The sequence below is a fragment of the Falco naumanni genome, chromosome 4, assembly GCF_017639655.2.
Source record: "Falco naumanni isolate bFalNau1 chromosome 4, bFalNau1.pat, whole genome shotgun sequence".
NCBI lineage: Eukaryota > Metazoa > Chordata > Aves > Falconiformes > Falconidae > Falco > Falco naumanni.
This window is the reverse complement of record NC_054057.1, coordinates 37331876-37352563: the sequence shown is the minus strand read 5'-3', so window position 1 is coordinate 37352563 and position 20688 is coordinate 37331876. Positions and strand designations below refer to the sequence as shown.

At 35.5% G+C, this 20688-nt stretch overlaps 1 protein-coding gene across 9 annotated transcripts in view; it reads left to right on the top strand.

Annotated features, from left to right (window-relative positions):
* The window catches only part of AKAP9 (A-kinase anchoring protein 9), a 121357-nt gene that overhangs the window by 64330 nt on the left and 36339 nt on the right, over positions 1–20688 (top strand). For all 9 annotated transcript variants that reach the window (XM_040592728.1, XM_040592727.1, XM_040592726.1 and 6 more), the window contains 7 exons: positions 191–562; positions 1533–1757; positions 3162–3302; positions 3851–3951; positions 4668–4873; positions 12307–12518; positions 17767–17929. In XM_040592728.1, coding sequence (XP_040448662.1) covers positions 191–562; positions 1533–1757; positions 3162–3302; positions 3851–3951; positions 4668–4873; positions 12307–12518; positions 17767–17929 — 1420 coding nt within the window. The remainder of the gene's footprint in view (positions 1–190; positions 563–1532; positions 1758–3161; positions 3303–3850; positions 3952–4667; positions 4874–12306; positions 12519–17766; positions 17930–20688) is intronic.

Here is a 20688-nt window from a genome sequence, read left to right as displayed (position 1 = left end):
TTAAGATGTGACTGTTGATGAGATTGGCAAGATGTCTCTGTTCTTTTGCCTGTTTTCCTCAGGGAAAAAAAAAAAACGCAGATCGTAGTTCAGAACTTTTAGTACTTATATAATTGTGGTCAGCAGTGAGATTTCTTCAGCAACAGGAGATGCTGTGAAGCATGAACTAATACAGACTTTTCTTATTCAGGTAATTGTGTCAATGAGCGTAGCATTTGCCAAACAGACTGAGTTGTCAGGAATTGCTAGGCAGAAGGAAGAAGCAGCACAAACACAGATTGTACCTCAACAGGGAATGCATTTTGAAATTAAAAAGCAATGTAGTGAAGAAGAGGTTGACAGCCTTCTTGGAAAAACAACAGGAAAAAGCAGTAAGGATGAAGAAGAATTGCAATCACTTTGCAAGGAACTCAGTGAAGAGTCTGGTGAGATCAACTTGCCTGGAGAACGGCTTCATGCTAATAGCAAGCCTGGTTGCTTATTAGTACAGACCACACATGAACCAGAGATTTCTGAAGAACAGTTTCCCAATGTCAAAGGGCTTTTGGCAGAAGAAACACAGGTAAGTGGGGTGAGGAAAAAAAAATGGCAGCATGTAACACTATCTGAATAATTTTTCCAACAGATTTACACTTGATATCAATGAGAACTGCAAAGAAAGGTTAAGATGAAAATTCCATTTAAATATTTCCCTTTCAAAGAAGTGACAATTTTAGACCTAAATTACCTACCTGTCTTTCCTGTATTCTGCCTGTCGTGGCGTTATGCTGTGCTGTGAGGAAAGGAATAGAACATAACACGGGTTACATTAAAATAGATTATTCCATTTTATGGATAAAACTGTATTGCAGGCAATAAATTCTATAAAGACATTTTGTAAGCTAGGTTATATTCTAGTGTTTATACAAGGAACAAATTAAATATAGTGCTTAAAGAGTTTGAGGCACTTGTGATAAAGGCTATCAGCTGAACATAAAAATTATAAAAGTAATATGTAAAATATATATTTAGCATTTCAAAGACATGGGGTGGGGCTAAGGTGGAATAAACATGGTAAAAAGCAGTCATAAATTTTCACTCCACAATTTCATCCTATGTTTAATGTTTTTTTTTAATTAAATTTGGCATTAGCTGGACTAAAAATTATAGTTTCAGATTTCCATAACGGTTAAATATTCTGGTCTTGTATTATCTTGATAGTGAATAAACTGTAATATTCCTGTTTTGTATGATACTGCTCTCAAACATCTGCTGTTGTACACAAACTGACACGTGTGTATGTCAGCTAGTGTATTTTATGTTGAAATCCCTGCCAGCTAAAAAGCTAAGTGTTAACACTGTTCACAGTTATTTTAAAAAAAAATAATTAAATGGAGAATAATTGTAAGCCTGGACTTCCCAAGAAGCTGGCTACAAGGTAATGCTTTTGTGATAGCTACTTTAATTTGTGAAAGTATTTTCTAAAATTTATTTAAATGTTTACTAAAAACTGTCATTGAACATAAAATGCTAAAATAGGTCCAATATTTCAGCGCTACAGTGCGATGACGGCATCAGACACAGAAACGTCAAGTGAGCTGTTGTTATATGAGGAACGTTTGGAAGACATGCGACAGGAGCTAGTACGGCAATATCAGGAACATCAGCAGGCAACAGAATTGTTGAGACAAGGGCACATGCAGCAAATGGAACGCCAAAAAGAAAATCAAGAGCAACTCTTAGCAGAGCTTGAGAGTCTTAAAATGCAATTAGCTGAGGTAATAACAGAGTTTGACCCAGTGGGTTAATGTGGATTAACAAAGGGACATCACCAGGCAGATAGATATTTATTTCTATTTGCATCTCTCTGTATGTTGAGGTATACATATATTTACTATATGCGTGCATACACACATATGTGCATATATATAAACACATATATGCATGTATGTATAAAAGGCATATTTCTTTAATCAAAGCTCAGTCAGTGATGGGTCAGTTTAGACTTCTGTAAACCTGGAGAAAACCTGTAGTGCTTCACAGCAGCTGGAAGAGTGAGTGCAGATGCATTGTAAACCATGCCACATTCCAGGTGGATGGAGTCCAAAAAGATCTGTGTGGTTTCTTGGGAAACAGCATTGTTTCCTTGCCTTTTTAAACTTAACTTGCCGTCACTCTGCATCTATTCAAAGCCTATAGTAGGTATGCCGATGAAACTCATTAATTTATCTTAATAATTAAGTCTTCAAAAATAACATTGTTTATAGACTTGCTTTCAAGGATTTCTTCCCTTGAAAGACAAAATAAATGGAATCCAGAAGAATTTGTCTTGCTCTGATTTAACTTCAACAATGTAACAGTACAAAAATGCACCTGGAAATAGTAATCAGTGAATTCTAAAATTCTTTGATTTCACTGTGGAGTGGAGCTTTACGTTCCTTCATACCATATCCAGACCTGGTTCTGTTCTGCTTAAGTTTGGGATCAAGGAGCTGGGGAATCTAGAGAGCCAGTCACTTGTGTCCTAGCTGTCTTCTCCAGCAATGTCAGGTGTCTGTTTCTCCTAGCTGCTTTGTAGGTGTCTTTCTGTCATTTGTCCTGATAATCTTTCCTTTCAGTAGATACATCCTTTCTCCTTTTACCTCTTCGTCAATTTGCAACTGCATCTTTTGTTAGAGGTTGCAAATTGCAAATTCCTGAAACTAGAAAAACATTAAGTAGAACTTACACTGCTGGCTTTTCTCCAGTTTTTAAAGCCAAGGATGTTTATTCATAAGAATTGCATAGAAATGCATACATTGCATTTAAGCCATGAACACTTCTAGCTCTTCTAAAAGAAGAGTGTGTGTAGGCTTTTTATAAAAAGAACTTATTTTCATCTTTTTTTCTGGTGTGAAACATACTACAGCATGTAATATCCAGAAATTCCTTCCAGTTTGCATTGTGACCACTGTGTTTCATAAAAAGCATAAAAATTTCACGAAAATCTTGAAGGTATAAGATGCCAAAAGTATTTATTAGCTGCACTCCATTCTAGAAAGCTTTCAATGTCTCTTTAACCATTTAAAGAGGTGGACTGAAATTTTATTGTGCAAAATATGTAAAAAATTAGAAGTGACAGGACTCGCTAATACTCAGAAGCTTAAAAAATTGAGTGTGCCTCTATGACACTTCTTTCTTAGCGTGTCTCAATGGAGAATGACAACCTGGTTGCAGAAAGAGAGCGAATACTTTTAGAAGAACTGGAATCATTAAAACAACATTCTGTACCCGGAAAAGAGAGGCTGCTTTGCCAGCTACAAAACAGCAGCACGCAAACAGAGGTAAATATGGACTTTGATTTTCTTGGCAGCTGTGGCATGTAAAACCAGTAAGATTCCTTTTTGCTGCTACTCTTTTTGTATAATATATTTTCCTAAAAGATGTTGGTTATTGCTTGAACAGAGGTTTAAGAATCAAGAGACGGTAGTGGTAAATGTAGTTTTTTACTTCAGCTGAACAGAAGCTAGTTTTAACAGTTTGAAGGTGGGGATTATTACTATAGCTATTTACTCAGGTAAACTCACATTTCCATATCACTATAGCAACACCAACAGAAAACACAAGGACTGTTTAATCACTATAACAAAGTTCTTTCTAATAGGCCCTGCCTTGAATTTCCTGTTTTGGTTTTATTTATCTTTTAGTTAATTTTTCCGTGTAGGAGGAGTTATTTCTTGGGTTTTGAATTTGGTACATAAGTTTTATTAACAGAACACAACTAAATTAGGTTTTAAATGTCATATTCTGCTGTGTATAAGAATGTGTTGATTCTGGCATGACAGGATTTCTGTCCTTTTTGTCCTCTCTCCCTCTGCAAAAACTTACTCAGAATGAAAATGAAAACCAAAAGGATGTGAGACTGCAGATCTTTGAACATGAAGATGGAGGAAGAAAGCCTGATGAAACATCAGCTCTTCTTTCTAAAGAAAGGTGCATAGAACTCTTAAGAAAACGTTTTCTAAGAAATTTTGAGAATCATGTTCTTGTTGTTAATAATACTTATAAGCTTTATTCTGACTGATGATAATGGCATTTTTTATTCTAGGTAACTATATTGCTAAGTTTACAGACTTAGATTACATAGTGTCTTATTTTTCATAAAGCCCTAACAATGTAATGGCACAGAAGATGAGACAAATCTTAGCCTATTTTACTGTATCTTTCATTTTACACACGTATAGAATTGTATATATCATCTATACACATGTGTTCATATACACATTGTATGTACATATGTGAAATACGTTTGTATGAATATGATTGTTACATTTCGTAATACCTTTTGACTGTTCTGTAACTTCTTTGATCCGTATAGAGGAGCAATCTTTTCAATTGTCACTTTGAGGAAAGAGTAAGTTTATAATGAATACCAGGGAAATGTAGACCAGGAATAACTAGGTAAAATAGCAAGATAAAAGTAGAAATATTGATAAATAGTTTGACTTTTTACATATTTTGTAAGAAGAACTGAGTTCTAACACAAATGTAATATTTATGTATATCATGTGGGTTTGTGTCTTAAAAAAGAAACCTTAATTTTACTGCTTCAGCAGCAAATCTTTCCTGGTTGCAAGGGTATAGACGGTATAAACAACACTTTGAAAGCAGGGGAAATCAAAGGACTGATTAGCTTCTGTCTTTTGTAGGCTTGTGTTCCAGAAGGCTAATGAAAAACTCATGAAGATTCTTTTAGAAGTTGTGAAGACAACTATGGCGATGGAGGAGACAATTGGTCGCCATGTTCTTGGGTTACTGGATCGGTCTGGGAAAGTCCAGCCTTCCAAACCACCTGGCTGGGACACGGAGACAGAGGAGTCAGTAAAACCTTGTATCCGTGTGGGATATGAAAAAGGTACCATTGCGTGGGTTTCTATTTCATAACAAGTAGCACTTGCATATTTCTATTATATATTTAAATAAACTTAGGTTTTGAATTTTTAAATTAAAATAAACTTTTTTTTCAATTCCTTGTAATTTGAATGCATATGACATGTCTGTTTAAGAGACAACATTCAGGCATTGTCTGGGTCATGCCTCAAGCCAGTTAAGACTCATATCTAGGGTCCTGCTGCAAAGACTGCAGCAGAATGAGGAATTGATTGAGAAGTAAAAAAGCAAGTATGTTCCTGTTGAAGGAGGCAAAGGGAAAGAGAATGAGACAGCTCCATGGCATCTTCCACCAACTTCACACCTTCCTCTGTATGTATGGGGAATGGGCATTTCATATATGCGAGGATATTGCTGGTCTCTGAGGCCAGCTGGCATGGAACAGCATAAATAAATATATACACACACACGTGTGTGTGTATATATGTATACACAGATGTGTGTGTGTATGTCTGTGTATATATATTTGTTTGTGGACTTCCTTAACCTCCTAAAGTGGGTGGTTGCATGTAAATAGCCTTTTGAAAACAGTTCCAGGAACTTTCTAACTGCCCAGACTTGCCCATCAGCTGTTTGTAGGAGCACTAATGGGAACAAGCCTAAATGAGCATTTTAGTGTTGCAGTTAATTGCTTACCAGTGCATAAACACTCTCCCAGGCTCTGTTTAGTTTCTTGTGATTGTACTAGGATAGGGTCTGTCTATTTCTCTTTTGGGCAAGAATAGGTGCTCTTATCATATTGCCATTTAGGTGCCATTAAGGGTGTGTAGATTTCTCCCGGTTCTTATGGGAAGGCAATATACAACCTGTCAGCCTGAAGCACATTATACATCTGAATTTGGCTGGAATTTTAACCATAGTGAATGAGAAAAAGAACTGGAAGTCAAATACTACATTTCAGTAATAGACAATGATAATAGAAACGGTAAATGAAGATGAACTTTAACTCTTTCATTCAAAATTTTTAAAAAACTTAAATATTATTGATTCCCTCTGGCTTTAAATATAGGTCACATTAAGCCTTGGGGCAAATCAGGAAAGGATGTATGACTTTGTAGCATAGTTTCATCTCTCTCAGTGGATTACTCAAAAGGTTACCTGCGGTGAAACGTGTACAACTGCAGTCTAAGAATTCTTGAATTTTTCAGGTTAACAGCACTTCTATGCTTGTACTGCTGTTTCATCAAAAAACCTCGTAACTTTTGTTTTCTGCACAGTTCACTGTATTTATTTGTGAGGAAAACTTTTTTTTGAACCTAGAGTTTCAAGGGGTTGTCTTTGTCTCCAGATTTTAGATTGAATAACTAAGCTTCTGGCATTAATTTTTGATACTTGTCCAGGAGACCTTAAAGATGGAGAACATCTGCTACTATAATTGAAGGAATCACTTCTTTCAAAATGAAATGCAATTTACTTTGAGGTGGGAAATTAATACAGTTCACTTATGTTAAAGCACTTAAAAGTATCTTCAACCACTGGCAACTATTTTCTGCAGTCTCCTAGCTAAATGGTAAAAGGAGCACTGACCATGCTTGAAGTTTACCACCACCTCCTTTGGTTTTCTGAGGCAGTCTTAAATTTTATGTAAACTGCATTTTAAGTAAGTTTTCTATATTAAAACCAGAAATTTATAAATATTCTTGGTGTTCTCATTGTATAGTCTGAGGTGTGTAAAAAGCATTGGGATTTTCACAACATACATTACCCAAAGAGGTGAAAACATGTTCTGGTTATGAAGGAAGTGATCACAGGTTGTCACAGCTCTGTGTGTGGTGATATTACCTCGTGCATTCACTGAACATACTTCACAGTTACGTCGTGCCTGTTCAGAGAAGATGTACTGGGTTTTTTTCTCCCTCACTGTCATTTCCTGAGAATATTATTGCTCCCTTTTCTCGGATAATATATACGTAACAGTATGTACAAAGTACTAATATGTGATTGTTGCCCCTCACTACTCTCATACATGCTTGCTCTGCACAGGCATGTACAATACACAATACGTGCATTTGCTTTTTGCCTGCTCCTGCAAAGCAATATGTATCCTTGTATATGTTGCTAATTACTGTAATTAACAATTCTTAACATGGAATACTTGCATTACACATATGTAGAAAAACACAGTTTAAAAATTACCTTTATTTGGTATTTTGGCTGGGTACAATATAGGCTTATGCCTGGCTTTCCTACTACTGCCATCTAAACCCACAACAGGCCCTGTAGTTGGAATGTATTGTTAATTTCTTGCGCAGTCTTCTGATGAGACACTACTCTCTTAAATAGAAGAGAACCCTAATCCATTCTGCTTGTGTTGAAAGCTGACTGTTTTAACTCCTTGTATTTGCTACTGCTGCATTTTGGAGAGACACGTAAGGTTTCACTGTTCTGTAACAACACACTATGTCTGTTATGGTAATGGCCCTCCTTGGTATAGAGCGGCATTCCAGCTGTCCACATACCAGTTGTTTATTCCAGGGTTTTTTTGTGTGTGTGTTTCCTTACATTTAGAAATAATTATGAAAGGAGGAGAAACCAAAGAAAAGAGTGAGGATTAAAGAAGATCCAAGCTCACAGTAGCTGTAATGGCTGAGTGTATCTCTGAGGTTGTGTTCACAGTTCTCTTTTTCTTTATTTCTCTTTCAAAATGATACAGCAGCATCCTTGCTGTATACATAGCTCTGCCACTGGGGTCAGGCAGTAATAATAGCAGTCATACTGTTTCATCCACTGAATTATTTGATCCTTTTCAAATGAAATTAGGGGACAAATTCTATTAGTGTTTTCAGCAACAAGACTGTTGTTATTAAATTCTTATACTTCCACTGAATGGCCTGAGAGGACATTAGCTTTTAATTTTTTTTCCCCCATTGTTTTCTGGAAGTACGAAATAGGTAGACACTACTTTTATATTTTAACCTGTGCATGTTATTGTCATTTTCTAATACCTAGCCAAAAAGATCTTCCTTTTTGTTAGGAAATTTGGAGGAATAAATCTGTACCAATAAAAATCTAATCCTAAAATAGAAAAAATGTGTTTAATAAAGTAAATTCTCTCTGACCTTTTGAACATAATCCATATTTATTGATGAGCAAAATTCAGCTTACTGTTTTTTGCTGAGTTTCAGCATTTTAAAAAGCTGAATCATTAAGGTCACATACTGATAACCACAACCTGATTTATAGAGCATATAGAGGTTTATCTGGGACCTTGCCTAGGTTATTGGCTAACACAGGATTTTATTTCTAGCAAAGTGAGTAAAGTTCAAATTTCAGTCATAAAGCATACCATTGGAAGTGAACAGTATTTATGCAAAGTAATTCAGTGAGTCAATTGCATCTGGAGATTGGGCCAGGCAGGCTTTGCTGTTCTCCTGCCCCAGATGTTGTACCTTAGGTAGAGGGGCAGCAGTAATGCAGGTTGCTCTGGAGAAGCTGGCGTGGTTATGGCATGCCTTGAATACTAAACCCTCTCACCTACTTTCTGAGCTCCTTGTTTCCGAACAGTGTACCAGGAACAAGGTAGTAAATAGCTTTATACACTGAACCACCATAAAACTGGGTTTTTTTTGGAGGGATTTGTTTTTTTTTTTTTCTTCCCCCAGTTTGTAACCCCTGACCTTAATTCCTCAGTGGAATCTCAGGAGTAAACTGAGAAACTAGCTGTATGTGATGCAAAATATGTATTGCCTCGCAAATGTTAGTTGGCATCTCATAAGCAACTTCTGTATTTGAAATTTCTGAGTAAGCACTGTATAATTAAGCACTTCTCTTCAGATTTAGTGGACCATGACATCTGACGTGCTGAACTGCAAGCTTTGTGGCAAAGGAAACAATGTGAACTGTTGTTGGGTTTGTTTGTTGGGGGGGGGGTTGTTACAAGGAGAAAGTTTACACAAGGAGAAGATGTTTTTACTTGGGCCAGTTATATTCTATTTTTTATTTTGTGTTGACTGAAAAAGAAAATTGCAGGACCAAAAAAAAATAAATTGTTTTAGTTCTGTTGGGGTGGGAAATTGAACAGCATTATTATAAGCATGAGTAAAATGGGGGTTAGGCATTCAGCTGCCATGGGTAGTTAATAAGACTTGACAACATTTCTATTTCTTGCTTCCACCACTGAAAATCTTCTGGAAAGATGCTGTACTAAGATGCTGTATACTAAGACCGTCTTCAGGGGAAAAAGATACAGAGATTTTCACTTTGCAGTTAGGAAGACATTTAATATGAACTTCTGTTCTTAAGTGCCACTTTGTAGAAATTATAATATGGATGTCTACATTTATCATTTGGCATTGATTTTTCTGTTTGAGTTGCCAGCCATACAGTATAGGCAGAGTTATTATAGGCTTTGTGTGCATTTGATAAGTTTTGTTTTTCCTTTTTTATCTTTGACCATAGTAAAGTTTCTGTGTGCCAAATTATACTTTAGCTGACAGCTCCCTTTTTCTTTCCTCATTTTTTATAGTTATATTTGAGGTAAATTATGATGTTTTGTACTGAGATTTTTTTGTATAACAAAATTGTATTTTAACATTGATTTATTTTGTATTTATCTAGAACAAATGGAAGTAAATTACAAAAGAACTGATATAAGCAAAACAGGAGTTTAAAGTCTTGGCATGAATTATGAGAGGCCAAATTCTACTGTTCTGGTCACTGGCAAGAAGTAGTAATAGTATTAGTGATACTATTAATAGACATATTCTGGACCTGGTTTCAAAAGATAACACTCTGAGCAGGCATCAGTGTTTTTAAGTTTTCTCCTAAGTTTCCAGACAGCCAGAAGCTTAGATGATTTTGCAACAGACTACATTTCTGCAGTTATTTTGTATAATGATTATTTGTGTATTTGACATACGCTCATCATTGTACAATTCAGCTGTAGCTCTCAAGCAAATAATGTAGTAAAACATAAGGGTTATAGGGCATGAATTATGCGTTAAGCCAGAGAAGGAAAACCAGGACGTTACATAGGTAATTTGTACTCCATCAGGAAATAATTAGATTGTGCAGTAACTAGTATGTCATTGGGTTATCTTGTTTATACCTGTGTACATTGGGCTTTTATTTTGTGATATAGGTCTGAAACTAAGCAGTCTTACCTGGTCAGTACTTAAGATGGGTGGCCTTAACAGAACATTAGGTGCTACAGTAGTAAGTGTGTCAGTGGCTCAGTAGGGAATATGCTTTCCTTCAGCTCAGTCCTCAACCAATACTTTGGCATAGCATTTGGAAATATTTACACTGCTGGATGTCCATCTTAAATGAAGATCCTCTCTACTCTGAGGATATTAAAGCTTCTGCATCATTATTGGTATTTCGAGACACCCAGAGCCAACCCAAATATGGCTGATGAGAAATCGGAATGCTCTTGAATAAAAACTATGAAATTGTTGATTTTGCAGCCTTCCTTACACCACAGGGCGTGGAATATTAAGATGTTATGGGAAAGCTTTTATGCTCTACAAACCCATGGCGAATATTTGGTGTACTGGAAGAAAATGATTGCCAGCCACTGCTAGGGTGTAGAAATCCTGTGTAGGTGAAAGGTGCCATGTGATGAATGTATATTAAATTCATCCAATTATTCGTTCCATTCACACATATAGTGTACTTCTGTTTTTTCCCTTTAAAGAGCGAAAAAGTTTTTAACATTATATCCCACATATCTAAAAGAAGATATGAAACAATTATCATATAACCAGAAGAAAAGAACAACTAAATACATTTGCATTTTAAAAATTTTAGCAATTATGAGTTAAAAGTAAACAACAAAATCTTTCCAAATTAAAATCACTGTAGATTAGTTTGTTGTATATGGGTCATACATAGAGCTGCATACATAATGACATAAATGTGTAGGTATTATTATCAGAATGTTTGCAGGTATAAAAGTATTGTAAGTAAACCAGGTGGTTGATCATGTTGCAACTTGTTTAAAAAAAACACCAAAAACAAACCTGAAAACTAGAATTTGACTTACTTGCTAGGTTCAAACAACTTCAACAAGAGGACTCCTATTTCCAATGTTATTTGCATGATTGGTTAAGAGGCAAGAGCAAGTATAAGGAAAATGTATACAACAAGAGTACTAACTACATTTTTAAAGGCAATTTGTCAGATGGACCTATTATAACGTCATTTTAACGTCTGTAACTAAACAAACTGTTGCAGTCCAGCAGCCACAATTTGTGGAGTAACCAGGAACTTAAATTCAAAGATTGCAACTTTATTGCTAAACAAGCATTGACTGTTCTTAACTCATTTAGTTATACTGCTCTTTCCCAAAATATTTTTCGAGAAAACCTTAAGCAAAACCAACATCTAATTCTTAAAAAAAAACAAAACACCAAAACAATTTAATTTTTTTATCTATTTCAGAAATATACTTCATTAAAATAACCTGTTGTTTTTTAAAAAAACTTTTGACAGTAGCATTTATTTCTGGTATTTCAAATCTAACAGCTTAATGACGTAACACTTCTTCATTTTTAAAACACTGTATCAACAATTGTCATCTACTGTCATGATGTATTACTGTGTTGTTATTTCATACTGGAAGTGTGATTTTTAAAACATCTCAAGAGTTTGCTTTCACTTCTCTTGCTTAAATACAGGCCTGAATTGGACATGTGGCAAATCTACTGTTTTCTAGGTGCCTTGCTCTTAGTTTAATACCATAGTTGAACTTTGTGTCTTCTGCTTTTCGGGCAGAATGGATAATGCCTCTAAACTGAATCAGACCTCAGGAAGATTGAGAAGTAGGCAGGTGCCAGGTGGCCCATCAGTAGGGACAGTTACAGTCCCTCTGCACTGTACTTGATTTGTTCAGCAACCCATTTTAATCAGTTTTCAGTTCACTCATAATAATGCTGAATCCTGATATTCTGTATTCTAGTCTGTTATGTACATGTCTTTTCCTTTACTCCCTTGAGTCTGTGCTTTTGAGTCACTAAATTTAAATAGTTTTGTGTTAATGTACACTAACATAGCTGGGCATTGGTGAAACAGGGACTGACAGCCTGTTTGTTTGGGTTTTTTTAACCCGGTTGTATTTTAAAGACAATCTTGTAAGTCACTATTGCAAGTTATTCAAAGTAGTAATGGTTACTGATAGTAACAAAGGTTTGAGGGTGAGCCTCAGAGCCCAAAAGTGTACTGAAAGGATGTCTAAAATATTCCCTATTAGTATCTCCTTTTCTCTTTCCTGCTGCTTGTTTTTAGTTAACACATTATGTATCTTCTTTGAGTATGCAGTATTTCCCTTTCTGTCTTTGACCAATGCAAATATTTTAATCATTTTATGACTTGTCTTTCTAATCATACCTCGGATGTACATTTTTTTCATGTTTTGAAGTGCTGAGAGTCTGTGTGAAAAGGTAACTGCTGTTTTTCCAGAGTCCTGTTCCTCATATCATGGTAGTAGTATGGGAGATGATGATATTAACTTGTGGTCAGGAGCAATGGATGAAGGGCTACTGAGCCAACATCTTGCAGAAAGTGGAGTGGAAATAGATCCTGAAAATGAAGAACTCATTCTGAATATTAGTTCTCGACTGCAAGCAGCTGTGGAAAAGCTTCTGGAAGCTATCAATGAAACTTCAAATCAGGTAGGGTGATCTAACAGTGAAGCATTTTAAATTTTGTGTGTCTTCCCCCCCCCTCCCCGAAATGTGTTTTTACAAGCCTAAAACCTGTAAGGTGATTTTGAAAGCCAAAACAATGCTTCAAGTGCCTACACCCAAAAAATTCTACTCCAGTATGACTTTAACGATAATTGATTAATGTTCAAAATCTGCTTTGGACTGCAAAGGAAGCCTGAATTTGGGCATGTTTGTCAATCTAGGGCACTCTTTCATTGCTCGTATGGGTCATCTGCATTCTGCTGCAATCCAGAGATGAGACAGGAGGTGTCAGGGCACATTGGGCTGGTCCGTGTGAAGAGGGAGGGTTAAGCGGAGCTGTGCCCAACTCTCTTGACAAACATTTTAGTCAATTGACTGGCCAGAAGGGTGGAGCTCTCCTGCTGTCTCTTCCAACCATGATTTAAACACGGCCAGTTAAGCACAGAAAGGGAGTCTGCACTCCAGCTCTCCAGTGTTCACGTGAGGTGATTCATGAAGGGTCTTCAGGAAAGAGGCCATGTGTGGGTACACCTTTCTGTGTGCTGCCAGGGTATGCTGCATGGTGGGATGTTGGTTGCTTTCTGGGGTACTTCCCTGTTGACGTGGGAGCTGTATACCTAGTTTGATCAGTTCAAATCACACTACTTACATCACCTGCTTTACTTTTACATTATGTACATCTCAATTTGAAGGTATCAAAGTAAATACTTTGTATCTCACTGTAGCTTTTTAAGTTCTCTTGAGGGACTGTCTTTATAGAGTTAGCTCTTTATTGTGTGTGAGACTGGAATTCAAAGGATACAGTGTGTTTTATGACACAGACCCATCTATTAACCTAGTAATAATATTATTTTAAAAGTCATTGCTTTCTTGTAAAATGTGTAAATCATAACTACTGGAAATGAAGGAGAAGAAAATTACAAAAGTAATATGGAAGTTCAGCTAATACTTCAGTTTTCAGCTTTTAAGTATTTGTTGTTTGAGATATTTTTCAAAAGCATGAGGTTGATACTTTTTTTTTTAAAAGAAAAAGATAAAAGACTAATTTGTGAGTTACTGAAGTTAAAAGTAATTTAAATACAAATTTGGTGAACCCCTCTTTGGCTTACTAAATTAAGTAGTCTGGTGGATCTTGTAAATCAGTTTCTGCATTGTGTTTATTTGCAAACTCGTTTTGCAAGGCACCCTCCTGTTCGAGCATGAGTTCAGTTAAAAAGAGATGTTTGGGCTTCTTGAGGTCTTTAAAGATATATTTAGGTATTTGTAGGAAATCGTGCATTTAAAGAGGAGATGATACAGACAAAGAAAAACAACTTCAGAGCTTCACAGTACTTAAGAATTCATGCTGTGATTATAACAGTATTGTCAGTTATTTGGTGCTGCTTTTTTTCTGACATCTTGCTTCTGATCTTTAAATGCAGTAGTTGTATACACAGCCCTAAATTATTTAAATTATTTTATTATTGTGACTGATTTTTTGCAGCAAGTCTTTACTTTTCATGATACCGGTGGAAGTACTCATTGTATTCTAAGCAGCTTATTTTTTGTTGTCAATTGATCAAGAAAGTTTATTTTCCCTTCATGACTTTGTAACTGAGAACTTGCCTATACCAGCAACAGCGTTATGTTTTGGCTCAAACACATAACATGCTTTTTTTTCATTAATATGGATTACACAAATAAGGATTTATCCCTGATGATTGTTTGTTTGGGGTTTTTTAAGTTTAAAAAATGTTAACCTGTTTACATATTTTCCCACAGTATTAAGTATAAATATTGACATCTTCTCTGTAGAGGTACTTTGCAAGCATTCAAGCTTGTCTGCTTTGCGATGTCTGTTGTGTGCTTACTGGATTGTAAACAGTTCCTGTATATACCAAGTGTTTGTAGTTCACTTGACAATTATTTTTAAATATTCAGAAACTAAATACTTTTTTTTTTCTGCTCTGCAGTATTTTATAATCTAAATATTAGAAAAGATTTTAACCTTTCCTCTTAATCAGTTTTGTTGTGCATACAGGCAGATGTACCTATCTCTTCAAATAAACTTAAAAGAGTGAGAGAAACCTGGCAAAATCTTCAAAGTAACTATTTGAGACCTGTCTGAACACACACTTTCAGACCTGAAGTGCATTTTGAATCTTCTCAGGCAAAGCATATAGTGGGTGTTTTAATTCAAATTCCACCTGCTGGCGTTACGTATAGGTAAATAAATCATGCCACTCCCCTGAACTCTGCTGGCTGGTAGATACCTACGGGAAGCCTTTAAAATAGCAGAGTTTGAGAAAGTTCTTCCTGTTGAATTAACTCCAAGAACAAGAATGAGGGCAAATACTCTTTCATTTGCCATAATGGAGAGGGAAGATAATTTTTAGTTTCTGTTCTGCTAGTTTGCTTGTCTGCTGCAGCGTACCTGTGCAGCTTGAAAATTAGGCTTCCTTGCCTTGGAACTTACCTGCCAACTCCGTTTGGAAGATTTCTGTAGCTTTTTCATGTGAAACTTCTCTAAGAACAAATTTTAGGAGTGATCGTATGAAGTTTTCTTGCACCTCTCTCTATTTTGGATTAATCCAGTCTGAATTACTCTGCTTGAGACTGTGATCTGAGGCTTCCTGCTGATTCTGAGTACCTTTGTAACCAACAGTGCTGATACGTGTCTTCAGATTGTTAAATGTACATGTTCTGTTACAAATTCCTGTTAGAAATTTCTAAAACCAGCCCGGCTAGTGCAGAATACCTATGTGATAGTGGAGAAGACAGAAGCAGTGATATTTTTTTGGAATGGATTCTTACCGTGCTTACTGGGCATCTAATCTGTTCAGTAGTTTGTGGACTGAAGGCCAAGAAGAAGATACATACGAGGTTGAATCTCGTGTGCCTTTACCATATCCTTTTCCTTTCACTGAACATTTAGATGAGAATAATTCTGTAGTCGTAAATACTTCAATTTTTCACTTCAGCCACAAAAAAAATGGGCACGTTTTAAAAGTTGTCTCTAAAATCTCCTTGCCTACACCTCCCTATTCAGTAAGTATAAAAGTTTTTAAAAGAAATTGTTTTTAAACCAGCTTAAATAGAAGAGAATGCAATGAAAAATCATATAAACTTGTCTCTGCCGTTAAAGCTGTTATGTACTGCTGACAGGCTTTTTTCCTAGACAGTTTTTAATGGGCACTGAAAAAGCTTTAATTATACAATTTTATCTGTTCATTTCTAACAAAAGATATTTACCAGAGACAGAAATGTATTGAATTCAAGAGATCTGAGATCTCTTTAAAGCACTTCAATGTTACTTACTACATTTTTCTCACTGTGAATAACTTGGAGGAGTGGGAGGGCAGGGCAGTAGTCAGTTTAAATTGTTCCTTTATAGCCTTCATGCACTGACTGGTAACATTAACTAGCAGAAGCTTGTTAATGGCTTCCAGTGATCCCATGGAGAAATTTTTATTCTTGACAAATCACATTCATGTTTGTGCTTCTCTTTGGTTTTACCCTGTGATATTTTTTAATAATACCATGAGCTGTTACTGCTGAAAAAAGCTGGAGAAATTTTTTTTTTTCAGAGTTTTAGTTAGAGTATTTGATGCATTTGAGTAAGCCATTTTTTATGGTAGTCCATGTACAGTAAACCTATCATGTTTCCCTTTTATCTGAGATGGGTCTTTCATGAAGCACTTAAAAATGTAAGAATAAAGTAAAAATACTCCATGATTTTTAAAATATCTCAAACCAGTGCCAATACTCAGCTGCAGTATTTACAACTTACTTTAACTCCTGTCAGAATACATAGTTCATGTTAATAATGTCCCTCTAAAAAGGAATGCTCTAGAAAAGAAAGTATTTAAATTCAGTGCGTTATAAAGGAGAATGTATTGATTATTCAGACATTCTTTTCATAAGTGGGTAATTTTGTGTGCAGTGTTCTATGACATGCTCCTAAGCCATTTTTTCTGAGATTTTAAAGCAAGCTAATCATATTCATGAACTTAGCTGGAGATGGTGAGAAAGCTTTTATTTTTTAAGAAATTGAGAGCAATAATTTGTTTATAGAAACTGTAGCAAAGCCACAGATGTTACTGTCTTACAAATACCTGCCAATATCCACAATATTAAAAAGAAAAAAAAAGAAAAAAAGAGAAGAGGGAGAGGAGCAGGAAATATGTATTTGTGTTATTTCATTTTCTGAACACTGTTCTTATTCAAAACAAATTGTTTTACTTTGAATAGAAGCCACACAAAGAATCTTGCCTGATTCAGCTCTGACAATTTGTATTTGAATAGAAGCCACACAAAGAACTTGTGCCTGGTTCAGCTCTGACAGTTTGTATTTTTGTCCCTCAAAGAGCTAGGTGTGGGCTGCAAGTGTTAACAGTTGAGAAGTAGAGATCATCTTGGTATTTGACTCCAGTTTGCTGTTATCTTAGATGAACATATTGTGTAATCAAAACTTCCAACATTAATGTTTCTTCTTTACTATTTTGCTTTTGTAATTATAATTTGAATTCTTTTTGAGATTATTGCTTTGGGTACTCTAAACTGGGCAGCAACTATACAATTTTATGCATTTTAGTCCTGATTTTCCAGCAGTGCAGGACAGTGACGTAGTGATATTGTGCTAAACCTGTGGTAGTAGACATTAAATATTAACCCATCAGATAAGCAAAGAAGAATAAAAAATCCTTAATAAATTTATTAGGTGGACATAGTTGGAAGAAGCAATGCTTTGTTGAAAAGTACAGTGTATTCAAAGTTCACGTTTTCCTAAGGTTCTGATTTATCTTCATCTTAAGGAGAAAAAGAGATGAAGCACCACTTGTTTCAGTTTATATTAAAACTTCTGCCAGTTTTATGCAATGTTTTTTAGCCAGTCTAAGTATATGGTGTGTGATAGCTTACTTGTATTTAGGATAATACTCGTATGTTAAATAAAGGTGAATCTAGTATAAACTCATAAACCAGGAACTACTGGAACAAAGACATGGGTTTAGCCAGGTGGCTCATTGAGTGCACTGTACTGACAAAGCCTATTTGCTCAGACTTTCATACCGAGTCAATCTTCCTATTGTAGTCTGTGAATGTGTGTTCAGCAAAGGTCTTATTGAATTAGTGAAGTTATGTGAGAGTTCTCATCACACTGTAAATCAGCTTAATTAAAGGGGAAAGATAGAATAGTTATTAACCAGAAAATCTTTGGTTTGTTTAATTTCTTTATTTTTTTTTCCTGTGGTAGCTTGAACATGCTAAAATTGCTCAGACAGAACTTATGCGAGAGTCCTTCAAAAAGCAACAAGAAGCCACAGAATTTATCAAGTATCAGGAAGAACTACAAGAACGTCTTAATGAAGAAAGCAAAGCCAGAGAGCAGTTGGCTTTGGAGCTTAGCAAAGCTGAAGGTGAGTAGCTTTTTTGATGAATCATTGAACTTTGCACTCACTTACCTATTCATGGGTAAAGAAACTGCAAATTAGATTAATTTCTTTACAAATTTCAGAATGTTACGAGCCTTCTGGATAGTTATGGATCCTTACCAACAGCAACCACTGTGTGATTCTGTTTCTCAACTTTGCCTGACTTATTATTGTCTAACCTAATAAAAATAATAGGTAGAATATGTGTTGTTAGGCTCAAAATTAATTTATTTCATCATAACATGTCTGTTTGTGCAGACAAGCATTATATTAACAACTTAGAATCACGAGGCTGGAAGGCACCTCTAGAGATCATCTATTTTAACCCTGTGCTCAAAGCAGGGTCAGGTAGAGCTGGTTGCCCAGAACTGTGTCTAGTCAAGTTTTGAATGTCCACAACCTCTCTGGGTAGCCCGTTCCAGTGTTCAGCTGCTGTCAAAGAGCAGGAAGGGATTTATTTTTGTGTGTGTGTGTGTGTGTGTGTGTTGAAATGCAGTTTTTCATGTTTCAGTTTGTGTGTGCTGCCTCTTTACCTTGGCCTGGTTCCACACAAACATGGATAAAAACATAGAACCTTCACTTAGAATTTGATGATATGGTAATGATATGTTTCAATCTGTTTGTAATTAGCATCTGGAAAAGATGCTAAGAACACCTACCCTATAGGTAGGATCTCTGTAGTAGTAAGCAGAAAGATATTTCAGTTGGTTTTGAAGCTCAGCAGACTTCTCTGTTTCAAAGTGGGAGGATAGCGTAAAGTTTCATAGCAAAATGTTTTTCCTGGAGAATGCTATCCTGCCAGCCTTCCTCCTCTTTTTACATAGACAGATAATCCGACATGAGTTCTATTCACACACTATTAACAGCTGGAACACACATAACTTACACTTTTCAGGTTTCTAAGCCACGTGTCTAAAACAGGGTGCAAGGGACAGTTGGTAGTCTGTCAGTCCACAGAGGATAAACGTTGTGTGTCATCAGCACCAGTACTGACTGCAGCATTTCAATAGCTTTACCAAAACTAGAAAGGAGGAAAATTAATTTCAGATGGAATAGATGTAAATATGAAAGAGGCATTGTTAATTTTTTTCTAAATATTAAATTGTGTGAAAAAAATCTTATAACACATCTTAACATGCAAAACAGATGAAGTCTTCCACCAAAATATAGATGACCTAAGAATTTATATTCTTGTACATGTGGAGTTACAAAATGTTTAGTATTGACGAATTTCAGAACACAGGCAGCTTATAAGTCTGTTGTTGCTCTCCTTGGAGGATAATATTTTTCTCGTGATAGTCTTTATTCACAAATCTTCAGTAATTAAGGAGAACAGAATAATACATTAGGACAAAGCAGAGAGGTTAGTGTTAAGTTCTCTTTAAAGGCTGGAGTCTGTCAATGTCAGAACTGTCTGCGTATGTTTAATCCTACAAGTAGCATTTAAAAATAATACTAGAGACTAATTTTATTTATTAAAAAAGAAGTTTTATTATGAACTTATCTCTGTTGCTTTGCCTTCTGGGTTTGTATTTTGGGGCTTAGTCAGGCTTCTCGCTAAGAACTACAAGCTTGCCTCTTCATTTACAATAAATAAATTTCCACTTATGCAGGAGTCTATTGCAAAGAGTACATGCATAATTGTATTTGAAGATGCTATCCCCCAGTATGAGACCTGTTTATTATCCATGTTTTATTTTCTTTTTTAAGTATTATTTTTATTGTATTACCACCAGACAAGAAAAAAAAATCTAAAATTAACTAGGTTCTTGAGCAATACACTTCTGTTATAAAGTTTCCTTATGCAAACAAACTAATAGGAGCAAAGAAACTGCAAACTCTTACTCACTGGCAGTTTGTAGATAATGGGATTGCCCATATGTAAATGAAGGCAAAATTTACCTGTAAAATTTTATTAAATACTTGAAATATTCCATCAGAACCTGGTTTGGGGATCTAACGGATGAGTCAAATACGTATTTTTTGCTAGAAAAGAAAGTATATTAAGCACAAAAATTTAGTGAGAGCTATGAAGCTATGTTTTGCTCTCTCCAGATTTTGTCTGATCACATTTTATTTGGAGAAAAAAAACAACCTGGAAGCATATAAAGTGGAAACATCTTCAAAAATTTTTAACTGGAATTTAATTTTAATCAAAACAGTAGCAGTGTTAGTTTATAAGACATGACAGACTGGCTGTATTGATTTGGTTCGTGAAAAGTTCTGGAGTATGACACAGAATGTGATGTTAGCTTTAGCCCTTGACAGATATATTGCACAGTTGAGCTTTTAAAGTTAGGTGCAGGTTTCTGTCACATGTAGGTATTTAATTCAGTTCAGTCTTTTGCAGGAATTCAGCTCATTTTCCCCTTTTAATTGCTTTAATGCTTTTTTAACTCCTGAATTAATTAAATCTTTGTTCATCCTTTTTTTCTGTGAACTGCCGAAATTAGTGCATTTCTAAATGACAGGCACCTTTTATTTTGGTGTTGATGTGACAAAACAAAAATGCCATAGAACTCTTTTTATTTAATTTCTTCTGCTTATTGAACTGAGTTGTGAGCATTCTCTGACAAAGCCAAACTACATTCTCTTATCAAATTCCTTAGAAAGGTATGCAGAACAATGTCTCAGTTCATTATGCATCTGATGGTACTCTGTCTTCTCTCGAGATAAAATGTGTCATTTTTGATCATCTTTTTCTTACCACAAAAACTACTGCAGCTGAGACATTTTTCAAACCT